Below are 22,236 nucleotides of genomic sequence, written 5' to 3'. Positions count from 1 at the left end.
TCCTCTTTGTGGGCTCGGCTCACCAAGCCCCCTCTGTTGGTGTACTTGTGTGAGTTCAATGGGTGTTCCCAGGTAGGCTCAGTGCAAGATTTGGGTTCACTTTTAAGCAAAAGTGGCTTTATAAAACCCTTAGTAGGAGCCCTTCTACTCTCCTTAGCATCCATGGAAACAAATCTTTGGGGGTTAAATAAGCCTGAGGAACTAGCCTGGGACTCTGGAGATTCACGTTCAGTTCCGTTCTCTGCCACAGACTTCTTGTCTGACCTTGGGCAAGTCACTTATCACTCTGTGCCCCATTGCAAGACATCTGTGGTGACGTTTGTGAGGCACGTGGGTACTACGGTACCGTAGAAGTATGTAGAAATCTGTGTAGTGGCTGCAACCCAAACACGGCAGAACTGTGTGAGCTGCCGTCTTACTACGTCCTGTTGCTTCAATACCTCCAAAACCAATCCTTTCCTCGCTGTCTCTACTTTTGCTTTGATTATTGTAACCTTTCCTCACTGCCTCTCAACTCTCCCCCTGCCCAATTGGTTCAAAGTGCAGTTGTTGAATAAGCTTCCTCTTCCCTTTTCAGCCAAGTCACGCCATCCCACGGGCCCACTCAAGTCCCTTCGTCGGCTTTCTGTCTTCTCCCACGTCTGATTCAAGTTCACTGTCCTTGCTTGGCATAATCTGACCCCCTCCCCAGCCTGTCTGTTCTCATTTTCTAGTTCCCCATTCGTAAACTCTTCCCAGTCCTCCCACTCGCGGCTTCCTGTATGTTCTCAGGCTGCCTTACCCCCGGACCACTCTCCTTGCTCTCCCCTGTCAGCCACTTCTAATTCCCGTCTGCCTCTTTCTCCTCCACACTCGGCCTCCTTTGAACTACTAGCTAGTGACTTGTCTTATTTTGTTCAGACTAAGCTCTGAAGGGCAGGAAATGTGTATAAATAATACCGTAGAACTAGAAAGTGACATATGGCCTGCATCTGACTTAACATGATTTATAGACAGAAAAATAATAGGGAAATACCTTTACACTATAGAGCTGGCCTTCCTAATTGTTATTTGTGGTGTTACTGTCTAGAGCAGGGGTGGGCAAACTATGGCCCGGGGCCCGCATCCGGCCCTTCGGTTGTTTTAATCTGGCCCTCAAGCTCCTGTCGGGGAGCAGGGTCCGGGGCTTGCCCCGCTCCATGCGTGCCGTGGCTCTGTGCGGCTCCTGGAAGCAGCAGCATGTTCCCCCCTCCGGCTCCTATGCGTAGGGGCAGCCAGGGGGCTCCGCAAGCTGCCCCTGCCCCAAGCACTGCCCCCGCAGCTCCCATTGGCCAGCAACCACAGCCAATGGGAGCTGCAGGGGCGCTGCCTGTGGATGGGGCAGCGCACAGAGCTACCTGGCCATGCTTCCGCGTAGGAGCCAGAGGGGGGACATGCCGCTGCTTCCGGGAGGTGCTTGAGGTAAGCGCCACCTGGAGCCTGCACCCCTGACCCCCTCCCATGCCCCAACCCCCTACCCCAACCCTGATCCCCCTCCCACACCCTGAATTCCTGATTTCTGGCCCCACCCCAGAGCCCGCACCCCCAGCCAGAGCCCACACCCCATCCCCCAATTTCGTGAGCATTCATCACCCTCCTTACAATTTCCATACCCAGATGTGGCTCTCAGGCCAAAAAGGTTGCCCACCCCGGACTAGAGGCCTGCTTGATTATTTGCAGTTTAAATAAGGTTATTTTAGTAGGTGAGAGATGGAAAATGTGTTATACGTATGGATAGGATTTATTCTGTTTGTGTGGAAATGTGAATTAGGTTTGTTACAAAGGATAAACATCTCTATCATTGATTGTTGATGACAAAAGTCTAAAGTGAAACTTTATTGTACAAGTTGAGATGCGGTAAGCAACTTAGTGGCAAAAATAGACTTTTAAAACCTCTAGCCATCTGTTAATAACATAGGGAAGGGTATTTGTGTTTTAAAGAGAAATAAGCATAGATTATAAATAATTATGTATATTGTGTGACTCTTCCCAGTTTGTTTGACTGTATTTCTAATGCGCTCATCACATGAGTCTGTTTGATGGCTCTTCTTTGGAGCCAGTCATCCAACTGTCTGCGAAGCGAGGTTGTGTTGAGATGGTGTAACCACGCAACCATTTTGCTAATGCACATGCCAGAGCGTAAAGTGTGGTTAAGGGCTGTACAGAGAACATAAATATGAGCAGATCTATTAGGGGTGAGGAAGTGAGTTTATGTGGGAATGAAGGTAAATGAACAGATGAGGCATTGGGGTATAATGACCATGACGAAGAAAAAGGCAGAGGCTGAAATCACAGACCGTAAACCCTAAAATAAAGATATGGATTTAAGTTGACCAGCAGCTAGGAATAGGCGGCTGAGGGAAGAGAAAACGAATGACTTGATTCATGTCAGATCTAACTGACCTGGCTGTTTCCCTGGCGTAGGGTGCCCCGACAGCAGAGGGGTGATATGAAAAAATATGATTATAACAGTTTCTCCAGGCAGCTTGGTATTTCCTGTACTGAAGCAGGTCGGGGAGACAGGTCGGGGACTAGAGAAGTCGCGCACTATTGAACTAGTGAATTATTGTAGCTAAACTGACTCTACCGACCTTGGTTGTTGATCATTAACAATCCAGAGTCGACCCCGCTGTTAATCTACAACAGGGTCCAGCAGGTGCCAAACAATAGGCAGTCACAATGGCTGGTAAAGGAGATTGAAAATGTTCCAAACATTAGACTGGGACAGGAGGGAGGTGTTTTTTGGTGTCTACAGTTAGAAATTTATTTCCACATGTAGGCATCTAAATAGAAGTGATCTGATTTTTTTTCAGAACTGCTGAGCACATGCAGCTCTCAATGACTTTAGCTGCAGCTGTAGGTGGTAAGCGCCTCTAAAAATGAGGCCACTAATTTAAGTGCTTAACTCTAGAGGTCAAGTCAGAGAATTTTTGCACAGCCTTTTCAATCCCCGGTTACCCGTAAATGTGTCAACGCACTGAAGTGGATCTTCTAGACCAATAGTTATGCTGACTGTCCTTGTTTCCCCCTTCTGTCTGTTCATAGGTAGGGGACCACAAATTTAGCGCCCACCGGATCGTATTAGCAGCCTCCATCCCTTACTTTCATGCCATGTTTACAAATGACATGATGGAATGCAAACAGGACGAGATTGTCATGCAAGGAATGGATCCAAGGTAACTCCCTGGGACAACCAAGGGACCATAGCCAATACGGCTTGTCAGTGGTGTTTTTGCCTATATCTGCAGACAAATGCAAGTGTATAGGTTTAGAAAAATGCCTTAAAGGGTTAAGATAAATCACATTTTTAAATAAATTTATGTTGCTACTAGCATCTTAGATTGTTATTAAGTTGAAATAATCGAATAGAGCGGAATGCAACTGACCCTTTTTCTGCTCCTCTCCACCCTGTTTAGTGCACTAGAGGCTCTGATCAACTTTGCTTACAACGGACACCTAGCGATTGATCAACAGAATGTTCAGTCTTTGCTGATGGGGGCAAGTTTCCTTCAGCTGCAAAATATCAAAGACGCCTGCTGTACCTTTCTCAGAGAGAGGTAAGGGTACCCTGTGTCCTGTGCCTTTGACTGGTCCCTTGGAACGTGGGGTCATGGGTTCTGGTCTTGCTGTGGAACAGGGTGGTGGGATTGTGCTATTAGAGGACAAGATGCTAAACTGTGGTCCTTCCTTCCTTCCAGTTGCTTGTGGTGGGTTCAGGAAAAAGTTAAATATCCTTTGGTCCTTTACAAGAAGGGTGGAGGACTCTGTATCTTCATTCCATGTCTCAGTAGAACTGGTTGTCCAGCTGTGGGTGGTGGAGCAGGCTATGAGACCTTAGATGGGCATGAGTTACTATCTGGAACAAAGGTGACACATCCCGATGACTCCAACTGAAAAATGGAAATGCTAAACGGACATGTTTTACTGCACTCAGTAAGGTTTCATTGTGCAAACTCTCGTACTATGGGCTCTGCAAGTCTACTGCACTCTCTTGATCCACTTCTTGAATGCAGCTATAAACCAGCTTTATCGCAGCTTTAGATCTATCCTTAAAATGTTTCTTTGGGGTTTGATGTAGGAACTTGTACTCCCCATCACGATAATATATCTGAGCACCTCAAACAGTGATTTTATCCTGTGAAATAGGAAGGGATTGTCCCCAGTTTACAGACTGGGAAACCAGGCACAGATTAAATGATTTATGAAAGGTATCTCAGGGTGCCTGTGGAAGAGCAAGGAATTGATCCCAGGTCTTCTGAGTCCAGTCCAGTGCCTTTGCTACAGGACCATCTTAGTAATAAATGTCAAGATCCTATAAAGCAAGGAGTTTGGTTAGTGTCTGGAAATATACCATACGTTCATCATTGGTAGTGTCAGGTCAACTTCGTTTTTGTGTTTTACTATGCCATGTTCTTCCGCAGCTCCTCAGTTCATTCCATGATATTGCACCAAACATACGTAATAAATGCAACATCTCGACCAGTTTTTTTCATTCTGTATGGACTTATCCTAAAATGCATGATTCAGAGAAGAAATGTACTTTGGCGCTGTTTCAGATGTTTCCATGTGAACCCAGGGGTTCTCTGCTATGTGTAAAACATAGATACTTAACTCAAATAATTAGTCAAATCATTACATACTTGGTTTTTCCTGGCAAAAAATAAATTTTTGCACACTGGGCTCGGTACCAAACGGAGAGAAGTGGATTGCACTGGTGAAGTGCTGGGGCCAAGCTTAGAGACTCAAATCCATTTTTAGGCACCTAAATAAAAGTGGCCTGATTTTTTCCCCCAAAGGTTCTGAGCTGCCGCAGCTCCACCTCAACTTATTGGGAGCTGCTTATGCTGAGCTCCTAAATATGGATTTGAGAGGGTGGTTAAGGTTTTTATGTATAACGAGATACATTTGAAATTCAGTGGGCTCTGATCACATGCCTCAGGAATAGCCAGAACATGCATGTCTAGTTCCAGTTTTTACAAGAAGGATCTGATGACTGAGGTTTTTTATACTTTGACTTTACTCTGTGTTCCTGGGGATTTTCTGGGTGTTGGTGACCTCACAGTTTGCGAGGATGTAAAGTCCAAGGCTGTGTAAACCTTTGCTTGGCAGGCAATGGCTGCTCTTTCCCTCCACTCGCAATATCTAACTCTTTGCTTTGTAAAGTACTCTTGGTTCACCCCATTATTAAATGTGCCACAGTGTTGTTTTAGATGTTCGGCTCTTTATGCCCTGTAAGAGCTTGGCATTGCCAGACCTTCAGGGTTCTGTACTCATCCTCTCCGTGGTCATTGCTTGGATGCTCTGCTGATGTGCGCTCAGAATTGGTTATCTAAAGTTTGAAAGCAACCGAGAAGATTCCCTCTTCAGAGGATCAAATCCAAAAAGGCAGCTTCCTTGTGGTGGATCTCCCCTTGACCCCTTCTGAAGACTGCGGAAACTTGCGCCTAGGGTTTATTTCCGTTCAGACGTCAGGACTGAAAGGAGGAGGAAGAGCATAAAAGGAAGGTGCCCAAAATTTGACCTTTGGGCTAAAGGCAGTTTATGGAGTCTTTGAATGGTAACACACAGCTAGTAGGCTCTTAAATATGGAGGTGTGGTCCCTGGAAACGCCAAGCATGCATGGCTCCATCTTGATCAGAGCATTCTGTTTGCTGCTGCTGTAGTGAATGGTCTAAGCTCAAACCACAGAGTTTGCCCTGCTGTGGTACGCATGACTTTGTGGTCCCCAGTTAGGCAAAGTTGAGGCATTTCTGTCAGAGTCTGATTCTGGGCATTGTAGGGCTAGTTTAATAGTGAGGCAAGAGTGGTACCAAATGTTTCCACAAACTATTTTCATTTGGGTTAGAATAAGAGAAACTAACAATAGTATTCTGACATGCCTCATATCTATATGACCCATAAATACTGTGAAACAACCAGAATGGTCATCTCTTGTTGACGGATCTGGTGGCAGAATTTCTTCCTTAGATGGGAGTTTCCAAATCTCCCATAGCGTGGACTTGATTTTCAGCATTTTTGCAAGTTTTTAGGAAACATCTGTGCCGAAAGCTCCTTGCACCACACAGTTGCTTAGAGCAATACATTTTCAGTTCTTTTGTGCTGCTTTATGATGGCATGCAGCAGCACCTGTTCAGCTGGTCTGATCACTAGTTCATTTCTGCAGGGATTGTTCCTGCATTCTGACCTTTAATTGCTAAAAGACATCCTCAATAGAGCTTTGTTGGCCAGGAAAATCAGGTAAGAAGAGGTGGCCAACATCTCACTTCAGTAATTAGCAAAGGTATCTGGTGAAAACAAACAAGGTTTGTAAGTTTCTGAAGAACACACTTCTCCTTGCTGTCAAACCAACAGGTTTCATTCCTGGAATCTGAAGTCATACTTGTGCATGGAATAGACATTGTGTAGACCCTTGCACTGCTACTCCTACATGTCACAGCCTTGACTTTAGGAGGCCCGCCCGGGGAGAGTGCACATCAGTCTCTAGGTCCAGTCAGTCCTTGGCACTTCAGAGAATGTCAGCAAGGGGGCTTATTGTTCGTATGGTGCGATTCCCCGTCCTCTTAATTTGGCATGTGTCAATCTTCATGACTGTGCATACGCTGGCCAGTTTAACCTGCGAACTGGTGTCTGTTGGAAGGGTGAGTTCTCTAATGTGGCACATCCATCAGTTTCATAAGGTTACATTTTCCCTTGGTTCAGTTTCACATTCACTGCTTCTTTGGACCGCATTAAAAACGTGTAAATTGCTAACCTTTCTATTAAAATAACGTTATTTTGCATCCCCCCCAAGGCTTCATCCGAAGAACTGCCTGGGTGTACGTCAGTTTGCAGAAACCATGATGTGTGCCGTGCTCTACGAATCTGCCAATAGCTTCATCCACCAGCACTTTGTGGAGGTGTCCATGTCCGAAGAGTTCCTTGCTCTACCCTTCGAAGACGTGCTGGAGCTGGTTTCGAGGGAAGAGCTCAACGTCAAGTCTGAGGAGCAGGTATGTGCACCAGCCGGTATATGGTATAGCAGAGGCAGCTTTTGCCACCAGAGGATTTGAAACCATTGGGGCAGTCGCATGGCAGATCTGGGTGAGAAGTTGAACTGGTCCATGCAATGATCAAAGCTGAGAAGATGGTCTTGTTGTGGATGGCGGGTGGTGCTCCGACTCTTTCATTCTGTACATAACTTGTAAGAATTGGGGCTTCTCTCAGCTTAGTTATCAGAACACTGTTCTGGAGAGCACCCGTTATTTGCCAAGCATGGCACTGAACTGTGCTGAAATGTTCGTGGCAGAGAAACCTTGACATCCTGAACTCTAGCGATTGTGCCTCTCGCTTTAATGAGTGACTTTCAGTTCTGGAGAAAGGTGCCGAGATCTCTGCCCTGGAGGCAATCTCTAGAACTACAGAATAAACAGTGTTTCAGCCTTATTCTGGAGGGATTTCCTTCGAGGGTTGAGATGCTCTACAGCATTTTGTAATGAATCTTCCTCCTGAAATTGCCAATGAGAGGGTCGGTCAGGGTGGTGGCTTACATAATATGGAGGCCTTTGTACAAGGAACTGGACTGAACCACACCAAGTCGCTTCGTGCAGGCCACTGAATAACCGTCGCCACTTTGACCCGTAGCAGCAGCAATCTCGGTTTGAATGGGAGATTTGCAGCTGAAAGGCTCCGCGTCCTGCTGCCAGTGCTCAAGCCATCGCATCCCCTGTGGTGGTGCTGGGGGCTTATTCCTAGAGAAAGAAATCAGACTTCTAGAAAGTCCGGGTTGGAAAAAGAGGGCCCTGGTTAGAGGTATAAGCATCAGGTCTGAAACGTCTTCTCTCCTTAGAACCTCTTGTTCAAATTTCAGGCATGCTCAAATCAAGCTGCCTTCTTTTGAGGCAGGTAAACTTTAGCGCAGGCTTTGTATCTTTCATAGGATTTTAAAATGAAAGGTCCTCCCCGCTGCTTGAAGCAGTTATGATCCCATGACTCTCCTTGTGAGCGGCAGACTCTGTTCCAATGTCCTTGGTGACCGTTTCCCTTCTAACTGTTGTGCAGCAGGCTGGCTGCAGCCCTCCACCTCTGAGATGGTTGCATTTTAGTGTGGTGCAGCATGCAGTTGGATTGTACAGTAGAACCTCAGAGTTACGAACACCAGAGTTAGGAACTGACTGGTCAACCACATGCCTCATTTGGAACCGGAAGTACACAATCTGAGAGCAACAGAGACGAAAAAAAGCAAATGCAGTACAATACTGTGTTCAATGTAACCTACTGAAAAATACAGGGAAAGTTTTTTTTTTTTTAAAAAGATTTGATAATGTAAGGAAATGGTTTCTGTGCTTGTTTCATTTAAATTAAGATGGTTAAAGCAGCATTTTTATTTTGCATTGTAAAGTTTCAAGCTGTATTTAAGTCAGTGTTCCGTTGTAAACTTTTGAAAGAACAACCGTAACGTTTTGTTCAGAGTTATGATCAACCTCCAATCCCGGGGTGTTCGTAACGCTGAGGTTCTACTGTACAATGTTTTGGGGTCTTCTGTGGTGCAAGTTGCGTTTAAAGATATGACTACCAGCTGATCTGTGGGAGAAATACTTTATGCTAGAAACCTCTAGAGAACGGAAGTGGGAGGTTCTGGCTTTGTCCAGGGTAAAATGAAAGGCTTGGAAACTTTGGTTTGATGTGTGTGGCTATCCAAATTTTCTCCATGACAACCCAATATTTAGCAAGTGTGCATGATGGTTAGTGGCCTGTTTCAGTGGCAAGGTTACACCACAAGGTGGCAGCAGTAACGACAAATGCCAATAATCAGATGTTTACAAAGCAAAACTTTTTCTGGTACTCTTAGTTCAGTTCTTGGGAGAAGGGGGCGGAACCGTGTAAACTGTTGGCCTTAAAGGCACCAATTCTGTTCCACATCACGAAGAAGTGGGTTGTAGCCCACGAAAGCTTATGCTCTAATAAATTTGTTAGTCTCTAAGGTGCCACAAGTACTCCTGTTCTTTTTGCGGATACAGACTAACACGGCTGCTACTCTGAAACCTATCAGTATTGTGGAGACCTCGGTTCAAATTCTTATCTGCTGCTGATCAGCCCAGCAGGATCTCTGGATGCAGTGGCAGCAGCCTGGTTAGACCAGTGGGACAATGCCCCCTGAAAGGGAAGTTCTCAGCTGCACGCCCAGAAGGTCAACAGAGCAATGGGTGGGGAATTGATTCCAAATCTGGGCCCTTATGAAGAATGCCCTGCGTTATAATGGACCCCTCTGGTAATTCAGGAATGGGGTTGATGGCCTCTGTGATTGAAAGGTGTATGCTAAGAATGGGGAAAGGAATAATGTGGTGAGCTTGGGTGTTAGTTGAGACACGCTGGTTCTGAATGGCGAAGTGTAAGTATCTTTGCTCTAGATCCCTTGAGTAACTTCTGTTTTCCTGATCACCTGTGCACCTTGGCGAGACGTTCCTTTTATTACAGTCCATCTGTTCAAATTTGTCTTCATCCCTCCTTTTGTGAGCAGCCTCAGGACAGAGAAAACAAAATCTCATGTCTCCCCCAAGCACAGAGACCTAGCAAAGAAATGGCTCCTCTCTCTTCTGGCAGGTATTCGAAGCTGCGTTAGCCTGGGTACGGTACGACCGAGATCAGAGGGAACCCTGCTTACCTGAGCTACTGTCCAAAATCCGACTGCCCCTTTGTCGACCTCAGTTCCTCACTGACCGTGTGCAACAAGATGACCTTGTCCGCTGCTGCCACAAATGCTGGTGAGCGCTTGTTGGCTGTTCAGGAGTTGTCCAGTGTGTGTGGGCCTCCGTGCGGATAGTGTGTTGGATTGGCTGTCCCAGAGACTGAAATCCTCTCTCCATGAAATGGGAGTGCCACATGTAGCAGAAGAGCGATTCCCTCATGCTGCCCTGCTGAAGTGGCTAAACCATCATCTAGAAGGATTAGCTCTGTAAGGTAGAGAAGAGATCAGTTGCCATAATCATTGGCAGCTTCAGCAGAGGGGCCAGTTGGATGGTGGTCCCAAGACCCACCAAACTATCGTTCTAACGTTTGGTCTTAATTTCAGGGACCTGGTGGATGAAGCAAAAGACTATCACCTAATGCCAGAACGCCGGCCGCACCTCCCGGCATTCAAAACGCGTCCCCGGTGCTGCACGTCAATCGCAGGATTGATTTATGCTGTTGGAGGTCTTAATTCAGCAGGTACCTTGCATATCCACTTCCCACAACTACACAGTGACGTGTTTACTGAGTAATGGCATCAGACTGTAAACTTCATTCTTCACCCTTAAAATGGGGAGCAGTTTCTCCTGCTCTTCCCTTTTTCTGCAGCCCTTTGTTGACACTCATGCCATCCAGCCAACAAAATGCTGATGGGGGCTGTTGCCAGTTGTTGAACCTTTATCACTCTAGGAATGCTGGGTGGATTGCTCGGGGATATTGTTTCCAGTTTTTGTGAAATTGCACCGAACACAAACTTGTTGCATCCGTCTCTTTAAAATCACGGGGTCCTGTGTAAGTGTGGAGAACCCTGAAGGCAGTAATAGAAGAACATTTTGGCAGGATTCATGCATTGCATTCAAGCGTACAACAGCTAAAATAATTGCAGTGCTCTTTGGTCTCTTTCAAAGGAGCAAAGTCCGTGTAATAAAGGCTGTTTCCATTTCCATTATGAACCTTTCTGTTGTACCTTGACCATGAAAACATGGCTCGTGCCACGGCAGGCTTCATTGTGGGAACAAGAGCACGTGTTAGTTGTTCAGCTTCTCTTTGATTTAGGTACACATGGAGTCGCTCCAAGGACAGTATGCTCCCCATTATCCGAATAGCAGGGGGCACACAAGTTTTATTCGAATAATCAGGAGTTTGGGTGATGGAGAGGACAGGAGCCTCTTCCTTGCAGTCCTGGCCAGGGGTCTCTGCGCTGCCCTGCTCATTTGCTCCCATGACACTGGGGATCCAGAGGGCTCGCTGTGCTGCCGCAGAGCCATTGACACCCAATCCCTTCAGACACGAACACCCCCGACCAGGGCTCTGCCCCGTCAGGACCGCAGCCTTCCCTGCACCTTGTGCCTGCAGGGATCGGATGTCAGTGGCCCTGCGGCAGCGGAAGGAGCCCTCTGCTGTTACTACCCCACTGGTTCCCTCCCATGACTACCAGGCTGCAGAGCGTTCCCCGCACTGCCACAGGAGCCATTCAGCTGCAGGGCGGCCTCCCCTGCGGCCGGGGACTCCTCATCCTCGCCGTCCTGGACAGGGGTCTCTGCTCTATTTTCCGAGCCTCCCGGTTATCCAAATCCCTGCCTTGTTTCCCCAGCATGAGATCCATGGGGGACAAGGAAGGGATTTGATCAAGCGGAGGTTCAGCTAGTAGGATTTCGGATAAACTGGACTCTACCATAGTTCTTTAGGCCCACGGTCAACCTGCTTAAACCCAGGAAACTTACGATAGCTTTTAAAATGGGCTGCTGCATGGCATTTATCCTACTCACTAATGCCCTGGATCCAATGAACACACGCATATTACAGGGCTGCCTCCTGAGGCCTGGATTCCCTACCCTAGAAGGATGAAGACAGCCATGCGGGAATGTTGTGGCCGTGATTCCAGGGAGTCGACTGGCCCCCGCGATGTTAATTGTTAAGTCTCAGCCTGCTACCCGCTCTGAGGGTCCTGCCTGTGGTTTGATTGCAGGGGCCGGGCAGGGGCAGGATGTCAGGAGTCTGCAAGCAGTTTGGATTGTGGAGACCAGATTTACAGGAACTCCCTCCAATGTTGAGCAGTTCCCCATCGGGGTTGGGTGGAGATGGGGTGTTCTTGCATCTGCTGACATTTATGTAGGAAGGTGGAGATGCAAGGGCTGAGGAGGCTGCACCAACCTGGAGCCTCGAATAGGGACCATTTACAGGCTCCACTACCATTCCATAGCCTGGGGGGCAGGATCCCTTCTCTGCTGCCGCCTGCGCAGGCCATCCCTACAGATACTCAAGGCACTGAGCCCAGGTTTTGCCCTTAACACTCGGAGCACAAACCCTGTATCCCCATTATCCTTCCGTGCATGGATGAACAGATGGGAAAAGTCCATCGCTTTCTGCTTCTGCCCCTGTTCAGCAGACTCCAAAAAAAAACAAAACCAAAAACTATCACTTTTTTTAATTTGAGTAGCAAATTTTTATGCAGGTGTTGCAGTGAACGTGGTGGAAGTCTTTGACCCCATTGCAAATCGCTGGGAGAAGTGCCAGCCGATGACGACGGCACGTAGCCGAGTGGGCGTGGCTGTGGTGAATGGACTCTTGTATGCCATTGGTGGATACGATGGCCAGTTAAGACTGAGTACGGTGGAAGTTTACAACCCAGAGATGGATTCTTGGTCCAAAGTGGGAAGCATGAACAGCAGACGAAGGTACGTGAGACATACACTCCGTTCTGTACCAAGAATTTGAGCGGGAAAGGGATGAAATGGTCACAGTGGCAGGGAAAAATCTCGGAAGCAGTAGTGCTGAAAATGGCTGAGGTGACCTGGGAGATCAGAGTTTGCAGTGCGATACAATAGGAGAAAGATCCATACACATTTTGGGCTGCATGCACAAAGGAATGGAACAGGAAGGGAATGGTTGTGCTTTGCATAGCTCTGGTGCAAGCGCACTTGGAATGTTACATTCTGTTCTGGGCTCCTCTTTACCAGAATGACTCACCAGAGGGGGTTCAGAGAACATCAGCGTGAGTCTAGAGGGATTGATGTACGAGGAAAGATACGAAGAGCTACATATGTATGGTGTGGCTACACAGTGACCAAGGGCGGGGACAGAACTCTATTGGTGTAAGTGTTGGAGGGAGAATTATTTGTGGTGGCACAAAGAAAAATAAGATGAAATTGAGACAGGGAAGACAGGCTGAATATCAGAGAGAATTACTGGTCGATCTTTAAGGATGTGGAATAGATTCCCAAAGGAAGTAGCGGAAGTCATGTTGCTTGCAACCTTTTAAAAACTAGACTGGATAAAGCAGTGGAAAATGTGTTGTAGGGAACGCTCATTCACTGGCAGACAGGGTGATGGACACATGGGTCTTCTGTCTCTCTGGTGCACTCATGCATCGCTGAGCGTATAGGCTCCTCCACTGGAAAGCGTAGCCAGTTTACACAATGCAGGGCTTGCAGTCCAGGCGTTGCAAAATGAGACCTGAGTGATCTTATGGCTGAGCAGAAGAGCTGGTGGTTTATATGCTGAGCAAGGGGAAGTTGGTGCAGTTCACACCAACCTAGGAATTATGTTGTGGTGGCACTTGGAAAGGCACCCGGTGTTATGTGGCCAACAATGTTGAAAACCCACCTATTAACTCTCCTGGCAGCACTGTCCCTCCTTCCGCAGCAGCCTGTGGCTCGTTTATCTCCTTCCAAATTTAAACATGTTTGTGGCTTTCAGTGTTTTTACTCTGGTTTCTTTTTCCTGCTCCTTGGTCGCTGAGCGTTCTTAAATTGCCCACTTCTGCTAGCTTTGCAGCACGTTTTCCCCATCATCGTTTGTGCACCTTATTTTAATGTGGTTTCAAATGCTAATCGCTTGGGAAGGGCGTACTGCGTATATCTTGTTACTTGAAATTCGGTGTGTAACCCGGGTGCTTGGTGGCATCAGTGCGATTCTGCTGGGATTGCGCTTGTTCAGGGTGGTTAGCTGCTCTGTTCAAGCAAATACAATTTAAAATCTGTAGTGCATAGTCCGGGAGTTAAGCAGGTTGTGCCAAGTAAACCCTGTTCAGACTGGTAGCTGGCCAAGGCTTTAGGTCTGGCTCCAGGGACGATCTTGAGTGTAAAGTCCTGAAACCATTTCCACGCCTATCATAATCTCTAATAGGAAAACTCTGTTTTTCCATAGCTATGAGGTTCCTTGTATGGAGCTTTTCCCACAGTAAGACGACCACTTTTCTTCCATAGCTGACTTATTCTGCTCTTTGCACCAGGAACAAAGCAGCTCAGTTTGCTAATCCCCTAAACAACGTTCTGGGCTGCAACCCTGCCATGAGGATCCTGTTCTGCTTGCACTTCACTGGCGTGTGCATCATGAGAGTGTTGTCGTTTCATCCTCGCTAAAACTTAGTCCTTTGAATCCAAGCAGAGTGGGCGTCCATAAGAGGGTGTTTTACATAGAGCAGAGTGTGCCTGAAGGATTGTATCCAAGAGCTTGGCTTTTGCGGTCCATAATGGTTTTCTCATTGCATGATGAGTGCTGAGAGGAAGGGGGTGGGGCTTTAAGAGAAGAACATAAATGTGAAGCTGCAGGTTTAATTTGAAGGTGGAATTCCATTGTCCCATTCCTTAACGTGCATTGCAAGCCAAATGTTTAAACCTGTCAAATACAGGGGAGGGCTGACCAACTTAACGGAGTTGACATTGGTACAATAAAACAATTGCTGCCTATATAAGGGTTTTGTACTGAAGCCCATCACCATCTTCCACACAAAATCAACAGCAAGAGTAAAGTCCCTAGTGGACTTCATGGAGTCTATGGCACATCTCCTTTTTCAGGGCCAAAACTCTTCTTGGGGTAAGGTTTGTATTTTGGGATAGGAGTTGGAAGGGGAAGGGAAAAAGGGGACATTTGTATTAGGACTTAATGTAGAAAGGTCTGTTAGTGTGAAACCTGCTTTGGGGGCAGACAAGTGGTTTAGCACACCAGTGATGGAATACTGAGCCTTTCGCTCCTAGGCTGGTTGGTTGATTCCATATTAGGTCAATGGTGACCAAAGTGTGCTCGGTTGAGTTGACCATCTTAGACCACTTTCTAGCTTGCTAAACCTCCGCCACCAGTCAGCTCCATGGGTGGCCACAGTTGATAGAGGTAAAAAGGAGCAAAGTCTAAATGTTATGCTCCCTAGAGTTGATTCTTTCAGGGCGGGGTTGAGGCATATTTGCATAAACATTTCTCTACATCTCTCAAGCTGTTTTCTAATTGGCTGCAGTTGACTTTATTCATGAACATCTCAGTGTTAGCTAGATGCTATGGTCTTGGGGGCTATATAAATATGTAGTTCAGTAGCTGTATCTATCGACCTGATTGTCAAACTCCCATTTCCACATTAAGCTGTTTTATCCACCAGGTGTCAGCCAAGATATGTTGAAAAAATGTGTTTCGTAATTCAACATGTATCATTTGCCCAAAGCAATCTAACCTGGTGTTGTGCACTTCATTGCAGCGCAATGGGAACAGTAGTGCTGGATGGGCAGATCTATGTATGCGGTGGGTATGACGGAAACTCATCCCTCAACTCCGTGGAGACGTACTCACCAGAAACAGACAAGTAAGAGCTTCTAAACGTACTACTGCTTCTCCCACTGGGCTCTGCCCATATCCTGAAGCATAGAAGTAACAGCTGAGAGCACTGTTCTTAAAACAGATGAGCAACAATATGTTGAAAAACCTTTTATTTCCTGTATAGCAACTAGATTTAACTTCAGACCATGCGCACTCGCTCGAGAGAAGTGAATCAAGTAAAATTTTGATACAGAGCTAAGGCCCTTCGTTTTCAGTTTTTACTGATTTCCCCTCTTCCCCCTCCCCCCATCTAAATTTTGGACTATTCAGGTACATGGAAATACTGATTTGTGTTAAGAAAATTCAGTACATTACATGAGAGAGATCTATTTGTTGACATCCAAATAGTTAAAGCGTAAATGCACGACTGTTAAAGTAAAGTGACACAGTCAAAGACACCCATGTGCACGTCCTGTTAACATACAGTTCATGAAATAAACCACAGCATTACGTTTTTTACTTTCAATACTCTTTTCCCTAGTCTTGCTTTTTTCTGTCCTCCCGTTCCCCAATATTAACTGCAGTATTTACCCAATAATCGGTGACACTAATTTATTGTGCTGGTATTCACCCAATTATTAATCTTTGTAATAAACACTGATAAATTCTAGGGAAATGTTTTGACAGAATAAAATCTGAGAACGAAGGGCCTTGTCCAGAGCTTATAGATGGTTGCTTGAAAAATACTAGAAACTCAGTACCTGAAAGGCTTCTGGGTCTTCTGAAACCTTTGTATAATCCATGGAGCAGCTCATTGAATGTGTTTATGTAGAGCTACGTGTGCTCTGCCTGTGGAAGGAAGAGACTCTTGCACTTCTGCTGTTTGCTTCTCTTGACAAGGTGGACGGTAGTGACTCCCATGAGTTCGAATTGCAGTGCGGCTGGAGTCACCGTGTTCGAAGGCAGGATCTATGTGTCTGGAGGGTACGACGGTTTACAAATTTTCAGCAGTGTAAGTCTGAATCTCAGCCAGTTCTGCACCACGTTGATTTCTTGTAACTTTGTGCCGATGAAGTTGGACTAACAGCACTGACCAGAGATCGGTAAAAGGGCAGGTGGGAAAGCTTACACAGCTCCCTAAGCTAAGCATACAGCTCCTTAGTCCTTCTCTTTAACGTCACCTGCTGATCTAGTCCTGGATGATACCTGAGCAGGGACCGCTAACTGAGCCACACAAATACCCACTAGGGGCTAGCCTGAGACACTGCAACTCCTGCTCACTTGTGGCCTGAGCTGAGAAGTGAGGCTGCTGCACTAGTCGACTCTGTTCTCACCAGTTCCTCCCTCTTCGTTTAGTAAATCATTTTAGCCTCGTGTCTTTGGTCCTTCGTGTTTCAAGCACCATTAAAACTCCCAGGTGCCTACGTTTGTTGCATCTGAATTCTTTGCCTGTTTGTGGGATGTGGTTTCAGAAACTATTGTGACCCTTTAAACAAACTCTGAAGGCAGAGGGAGTTGACCGTGCAGGACAGAGCTGCTTTTCCTAGTCTGATTCCAGTCTCAGCCCTAATTTATAGACTTCCTTATCTTTTTTTTTTATTCAGAAAAGTCTGTTATGGGGGTTCTCTTCTGCCCTACTGGGCACAGAAGTGCGGTTTGTTGTATCTGAATCAGTCTTGCCACCCAGTAAGTGCTCGTGGAACATTAGCTTGTCAATTGGAGGTCCAGCCTTTAGACTGGGCTGTAATATTGACTATTACTGCCTTCCCTAGCAGACTAGGAAAAAATCCTATTGTCTGTCAGCCTGAGACACCCAAAAGCTGAATCTGGGCTCACATATCGGCCTGCCTGGACCACGACTTTGCCATATTCCTCCTTGAGCTCTGTCAGTTAGGTCTATTGCTGCTCTTCAAGAAGAGGAGTGACTGACCATGCACTCCAGATCTACCACAGAGACATTCTGGCGACCCTATTTTCTTGTTGAAAAACCGTTTTGAGGTCCAAGTTGTCCTTGTAGAAGTCTAGATAAAATTATTACGTGGTGGGAGTGCACAACTGGTTGAAAAACCATACTCAGAGAGTGATTGTGAATGTTCACTGTCAGTCTGGGAGGAGATATCTAGTGGGGTCCAGCAGGGGTCTGTCCTGGGTCTGGTACTATTCCATATTTTTATTAATGACTTGAATAATGGAGCTGGAAGGGGGTGCAAGCACTTTGGAGGACAAGATTAGATTTCCAAATCACCTTAATAAACTGGTGAATTGTCTGAAAACAACACGATGTAGTTCACTAAAGATAAGTGCAAAGTAGTATACTTAGGAAGGAAAACTTGAATGCACAATTACAAAATGGGGACTAACTGGCTAGGCAGTTGTACTGCAGAAAAGGAACTGAGGGGATTACAAATTGAATAGGAGCCAACAATGTGACAGAGTTGCAAAAAAGTCAAATATCATTCTGGAGGGCATTAATAGGAGTGTCGTGTATAAGACACAGGAAGTGATTGCCCCAGTCCAGTCAGCGCTGGTAAGGCCTCAGTTGGAGCATTGTCCAGTTTTAGGCACCACGCTTTAAGAAAGAGGTGGACAAACGAGAGAGTCCAGAGGAGAGCAACAAAACTGATAAAAGGTTTCAAAAACCTGATGTAAGGTTATGAGGAAAGATTAAATAACACTGGGCATGTTTCTTCTTGCGAAAAGGAGACTGTGTGTGTGGGGGCGGGGGGGATCTGATAAGATCTGATATGTTAAGGGCCATTATAGAGAGGATGGTGATCAATTGTCCTACCTTTGGTGGACATGGAGAACGAGGCTCAATCTGCGGCAAGGAAGATTTAGGTTACATATTGGGAAAACTTTCCAACTATAAGGATACTTAGGCACTGGAATAGAGTCCCATTGGAGGCTGTGGAATCCCTATCATTGGAGTTTTTTAAGAAAGAGGTTAGACAAACACCTGTCAGGGATGGTCTAGGTTTACTCGGTCCTGCCTCTGGCGTGTGGAGGTTGGACTAGATGACCTGTGCCAGCCCTACGATTCTACGCTTCTATAAGCCATAAGACAGGTTAGCAAGAATGGCTGAAAGCTGAAGCCAGACAAGTTCAAGTTAGAAATTAAGCCTGCTATTTTTAAACTATGAGGGTGATTAACCATTGGCACCACCTACTGAGGGAGGTGGTGGAATCACCACCACCATATCTCCAAACAAAGACTGGCTGCCTTTCTGGAAGATGCTTCAGCCAAGTGCAAGGTATAACTGGGTGAAATTTAGTGGTCTGTGTTAAACAGGAGGCCAGACTAGATGAATTGATGGTCCCTTTCTGCCTTAAACTCTAAATCTATGAAGTCCTGATAAAAATTTCCTAGTCTGCCTGTAATTATCTTAGTTACATATTACCTAGGCTCAAGGGTAGCTCTCATTTCTTGTCCGCGTGCTACCCACAATGCAGGTGTACAAATGCCAGAACCCACTCAATGTGTCGACACTCTCTTAACTGCAGGTGGAGTACTACAACCATCACACAGCCACGTGGCACCCCGTCGCAAGCATGCTGAACAAGCGTTGTCGGCATGGAGCCGCCTCCCTGGGCAGCAAGATGTTTGTCTGTGGCGGCTACGATGGGTCCGGCTTCCTCAGCATCGCCGAGGTGTACAGCTCCATGGCGAATCAGTGGTACCTGATCGTCCCAATGAACACCCGACGGAGCCGCGTCTCCCTGGTAGCCAACTGCGGCCGCCTGTATTGCGTGGGTGGCTATGACGGACAGTCCAACCTGAGCTCGGTGGAGATGTACGACCCAGAAACCAACCACTGGACGTTCATGGCCCCTATGGTGTGTCACGAGGGAGGGGTTGGTGTGGGGCGCGTACCACTCCTGCCCATCTGAAAAGGAAGCATTGGTGGCTGTCTCCAAGCAACAATCTCTGGAGACGTTTAGCAAGGGTTTTATGATGTGATATATCAAGAGGTACATTTCTAGGTGCTCAAGTGTCATTCGCGAACACAAACGGTTCAAAAGAAAGTTGCCCTGCGATTTTTTGGGCTGAGGCCCAACAGCAGATGAATAATTCACCGTTCAGATCATGCGTGTGTAACCTACTCCCTTCCCTTCCCCCACACTTTGGTCATTACATGGATCTAAGGCGAGGCAGATGCTTCCTTCTCCTAGCCTTTGCTTCGGGTTCTGCATTGAACCAGATGTGGTCTACTTCTGGTTATGCTGTTGGGAAGCAGTGATGGAGTCTGTATGTTGGTTTGACCCTGTGTAAACTAATATTGGCCAGATCAGTGGGAGAGAGTATGCATGCAGTATGTTCAGGGCAAATGACCCTAATGCCACGATCCAGTTTATTATTAACTACAGGAGCCTGAGTATTGCAAACAGTCCTGTTCGTTCTGTTTAGTTACCAGGCACACTGGATTTTACCCACACTTACAAAACAAGAGGGGCTTTCTCACCAATATCGGTTCTTAGAAGCCCAGGAGTGGGGTAGTCCTTGGAGATGTGTCGCTTCCTTAATTTCGGAGGATCTATCTCTATGACCAGTGTATTTCATTTGCTTTATTCTGCTGGATCAGGAAAATTGGATGTAACCATTAAGAGAGATGACAAATGTTTTCCCCTCTCAAATTCTCCAAAAAAATAGATTAAAACATCCAACAGTACTAAAAGCCTGCTGAAAAAAAGTTGAATATAAAAGACACTAGCAGCAAACTTGTATTTAAATAGGAAAATTGCCAAAATGTTAATTATACAGATATCTTTTTTTTAAATTAAATCTGTTTTAAAGCTTTTTTCCTTTCACAAAACTTAGGCATTGGTTTCCAAAATACATATTAGAAACAGCTGGATTGCAGTATGGTCAATATCTGTCCAGCACCTCACATGTGCTTTGTTTTGGAAAGTTCCTGCTGTGCATTCAGATGTTTTTGATTTCACAAAAAGGTTGTGTGGGTTTTGAAATATGCACGTGGTCCGCTGGCTTCTGAGCTCTTACGTCTATTGTTGGTCTGTTTGACAGCTGTCATTCACTTAAGAAAGCTCAAATACAGACTTGGCCTTCACAGAGAAATAACGCATAGGGACAGACAATAAGGGTTTGTGCAAGGGACATAACTTGGGCCCCAGGAAAATCGCACAGGCACAGACTTTCAGCACAGCCGAAGGTTTTGTTAATCAGTGTCTAGCTTTTTCTATTTAGCTACACTGGAAAGATCTTTACAGCACGCTTGGTTGATGCTCTGTTAACCTAGCCATGCAGCCATTTTTTTACAGCCAAACAATGACCATTGCAAAAGTGTGAAATTGTCAACATCCTTCACTTAAAGGAGACATGAATGTGAAAGACTATTAGCGACCAAGCAGTCAGTCCGGTCTTTCCCCAGGAGTCCGTGCCCATATGTTCCCCACTGTTGTTTTCCTGTCATGCAGCCTACACTGGCAGAAGATAAGGCGTTCTCTACCCCTTCTTCCTTGGTTCTTTGCCTTTTTAATATCCTTGTCTCTCCTCTTCTGTAACTATTGCAAATGGAAGGACACATGGATCCTTGTGTTCTTACTGCAGCTGCGGTGGCACGTACCACCTGACAAAGAGATGCTTTGGAGTCTCCGCGCCTGCACCTTTGCCCTGGAGACTTGTCAGATGCCTTTATGTTGCCTGTTATCCTTTGTAGACCTGAAGAGTGGATGACTGGGTCCAAGTCTAAGGAGTCTCGTCCTACATTGCTGCCCGTGTAGCTACTTCAGGCACCGAGATCCGGCTTTACAATGATTTTTATTTTTTTTAATGCCTCAAGGTTACAAACTTTGCCACTTTTTTGGAAGTAGATCATCCCACAATGATTTGATTGAGTGGCCAGCACATTGATATGGTTGTGTATTCTAACTGGACAAGTCGTCAGAGTTCTCTCACGTCTGAGAGGGGGACAATTCTTTGAAACCTTCTTTTGTGCTAAATCAAGAAGCAACAACGTTTTCAAAATCCAAGTAGGTCTATGACCACTTTAGTCAGTCCAAGCGTGAAGCCAGCACTCTGCTTTAACTTACATCACAGAGGGGTTAGAGTAATGCATGACACTGACAGCCTATGTGGTATATAATATCTAGACGCAACAGGACGGGGGAAGGACAGCATGGCTAGGAGAGACCCCTTTGAACTCGGGGATAATATTATAAAATGATGTGAAATGTATTTATTAGCTCTTCAGTATTTCACTTGCATGAATATGGTCTGTCACTAATCTAGGGCTTCCTTCTCAGCCTACTTCCCCCTGTATGATCCTTTAGTGAAGCCCTGGGCACAGTCTGTGAGGACGCCAACACAGGCTTCTGATGGGACGAGCAGCTGGGAAGGAAAGGACGCTGTATTCAAACACTAATCTCTTCCATTGACACAAAGGGATACGGGGAAATGATAAATATAAGTCCATTTCTTTTCGTGTACGCTTTTTTATGTTTGAACCTTCCTCTGCAAGGGCCAGATCCCGAGAGACCTGGAGCACCCTAATTTCTGTCGTTCAGTGGGAGCTGAGCGTGCTCTACATCTCTTCAAACGGGGTCCTGTGTCTGAATTTCTGTGCGTCGTTGATTTTTTTGTTTTGTTTTGTTCATATCAAAAACCTCAATGCTGCTTAGATTTTTTTTTTTTTCAGTTTGGGTGTGGATGTGGGCGTCTCTATATTCAGGTACCATGTATATTGTAGATGTATAATATGAGCATGTGTGGTTCTAAATGTGGGTGGTTTGTCTAGGGATCGATATCTATTTCCTGTTTGTATACATTTACCAACCAATGGATCAGGCTTGAGGATAAACATTTGTTTGGCATTTCCATGCTGCTAAGACTTTTTTTTTAAACATTGGCATCAAGACTAAGGTGGTTTTCGGGCCATGAACTGAAAGATGGTAGAAAAATAAAATTGTTGTTTGCCACTAGCTGCAAGGCTTTTAAACTGTGTATCCTGGGGAAGGAGTGAGTGTGTGTGG

At 46.0% G+C, this 22,236-nt stretch overlaps 1 protein-coding gene across 2 annotated transcripts; it reads left to right on the top strand.

The window, feature by feature from the left end:
• Nucleotides 1–3,067: 3,067 nt before the first annotated feature.
• On the top strand, nucleotides 3,068–20,045 carry KLHL18 (kelch like family member 18). 2 transcript variants are annotated; one of them, XM_024204166.3, is made up of 9 exons: nucleotides 3,068–3,194; nucleotides 3,435–3,575; nucleotides 6,809–7,007; nucleotides 9,598–9,758; nucleotides 10,067–10,203; nucleotides 12,179–12,401; nucleotides 15,191–15,295; nucleotides 16,150–16,261; nucleotides 18,751–20,045. In XM_024204166.3, the coding sequence occupies exons 1-9, from the start codon at nucleotides 3,130–3,132 to the stop codon at nucleotides 19,135–19,137; spliced, it is 1,530 nt and encodes a 509-aa protein (XP_024059934.2). In that variant the 5' UTR covers nucleotides 3,068–3,129; the 3' UTR covers nucleotides 19,138–20,045. The 2 variants fall into 2 exon arrangements, with proteins under 2 accessions (XP_024059934.2, XP_026507962.1); XM_026652177.2 differs by having other exon boundaries at nucleotides 12,164–12,401.
• Nucleotides 20,046–22,236: the final 2,191 nt, after the last annotated feature.

This window comes from Terrapene carolina, unplaced genomic scaffold, assembly GCF_002925995.2.
Source record: "Terrapene carolina triunguis isolate 2854851 unplaced genomic scaffold, T_m_triunguis-2.0 Scaffold111, whole genome shotgun sequence".
Lineage (NCBI taxonomy): Eukaryota > Metazoa > Chordata > Testudines > Emydidae > Terrapene > Terrapene triunguis.
The sequence above is the reverse complement of the archived record's forward strand: the minus strand, read 5'-3'. Positions and strand labels throughout refer to the sequence as shown.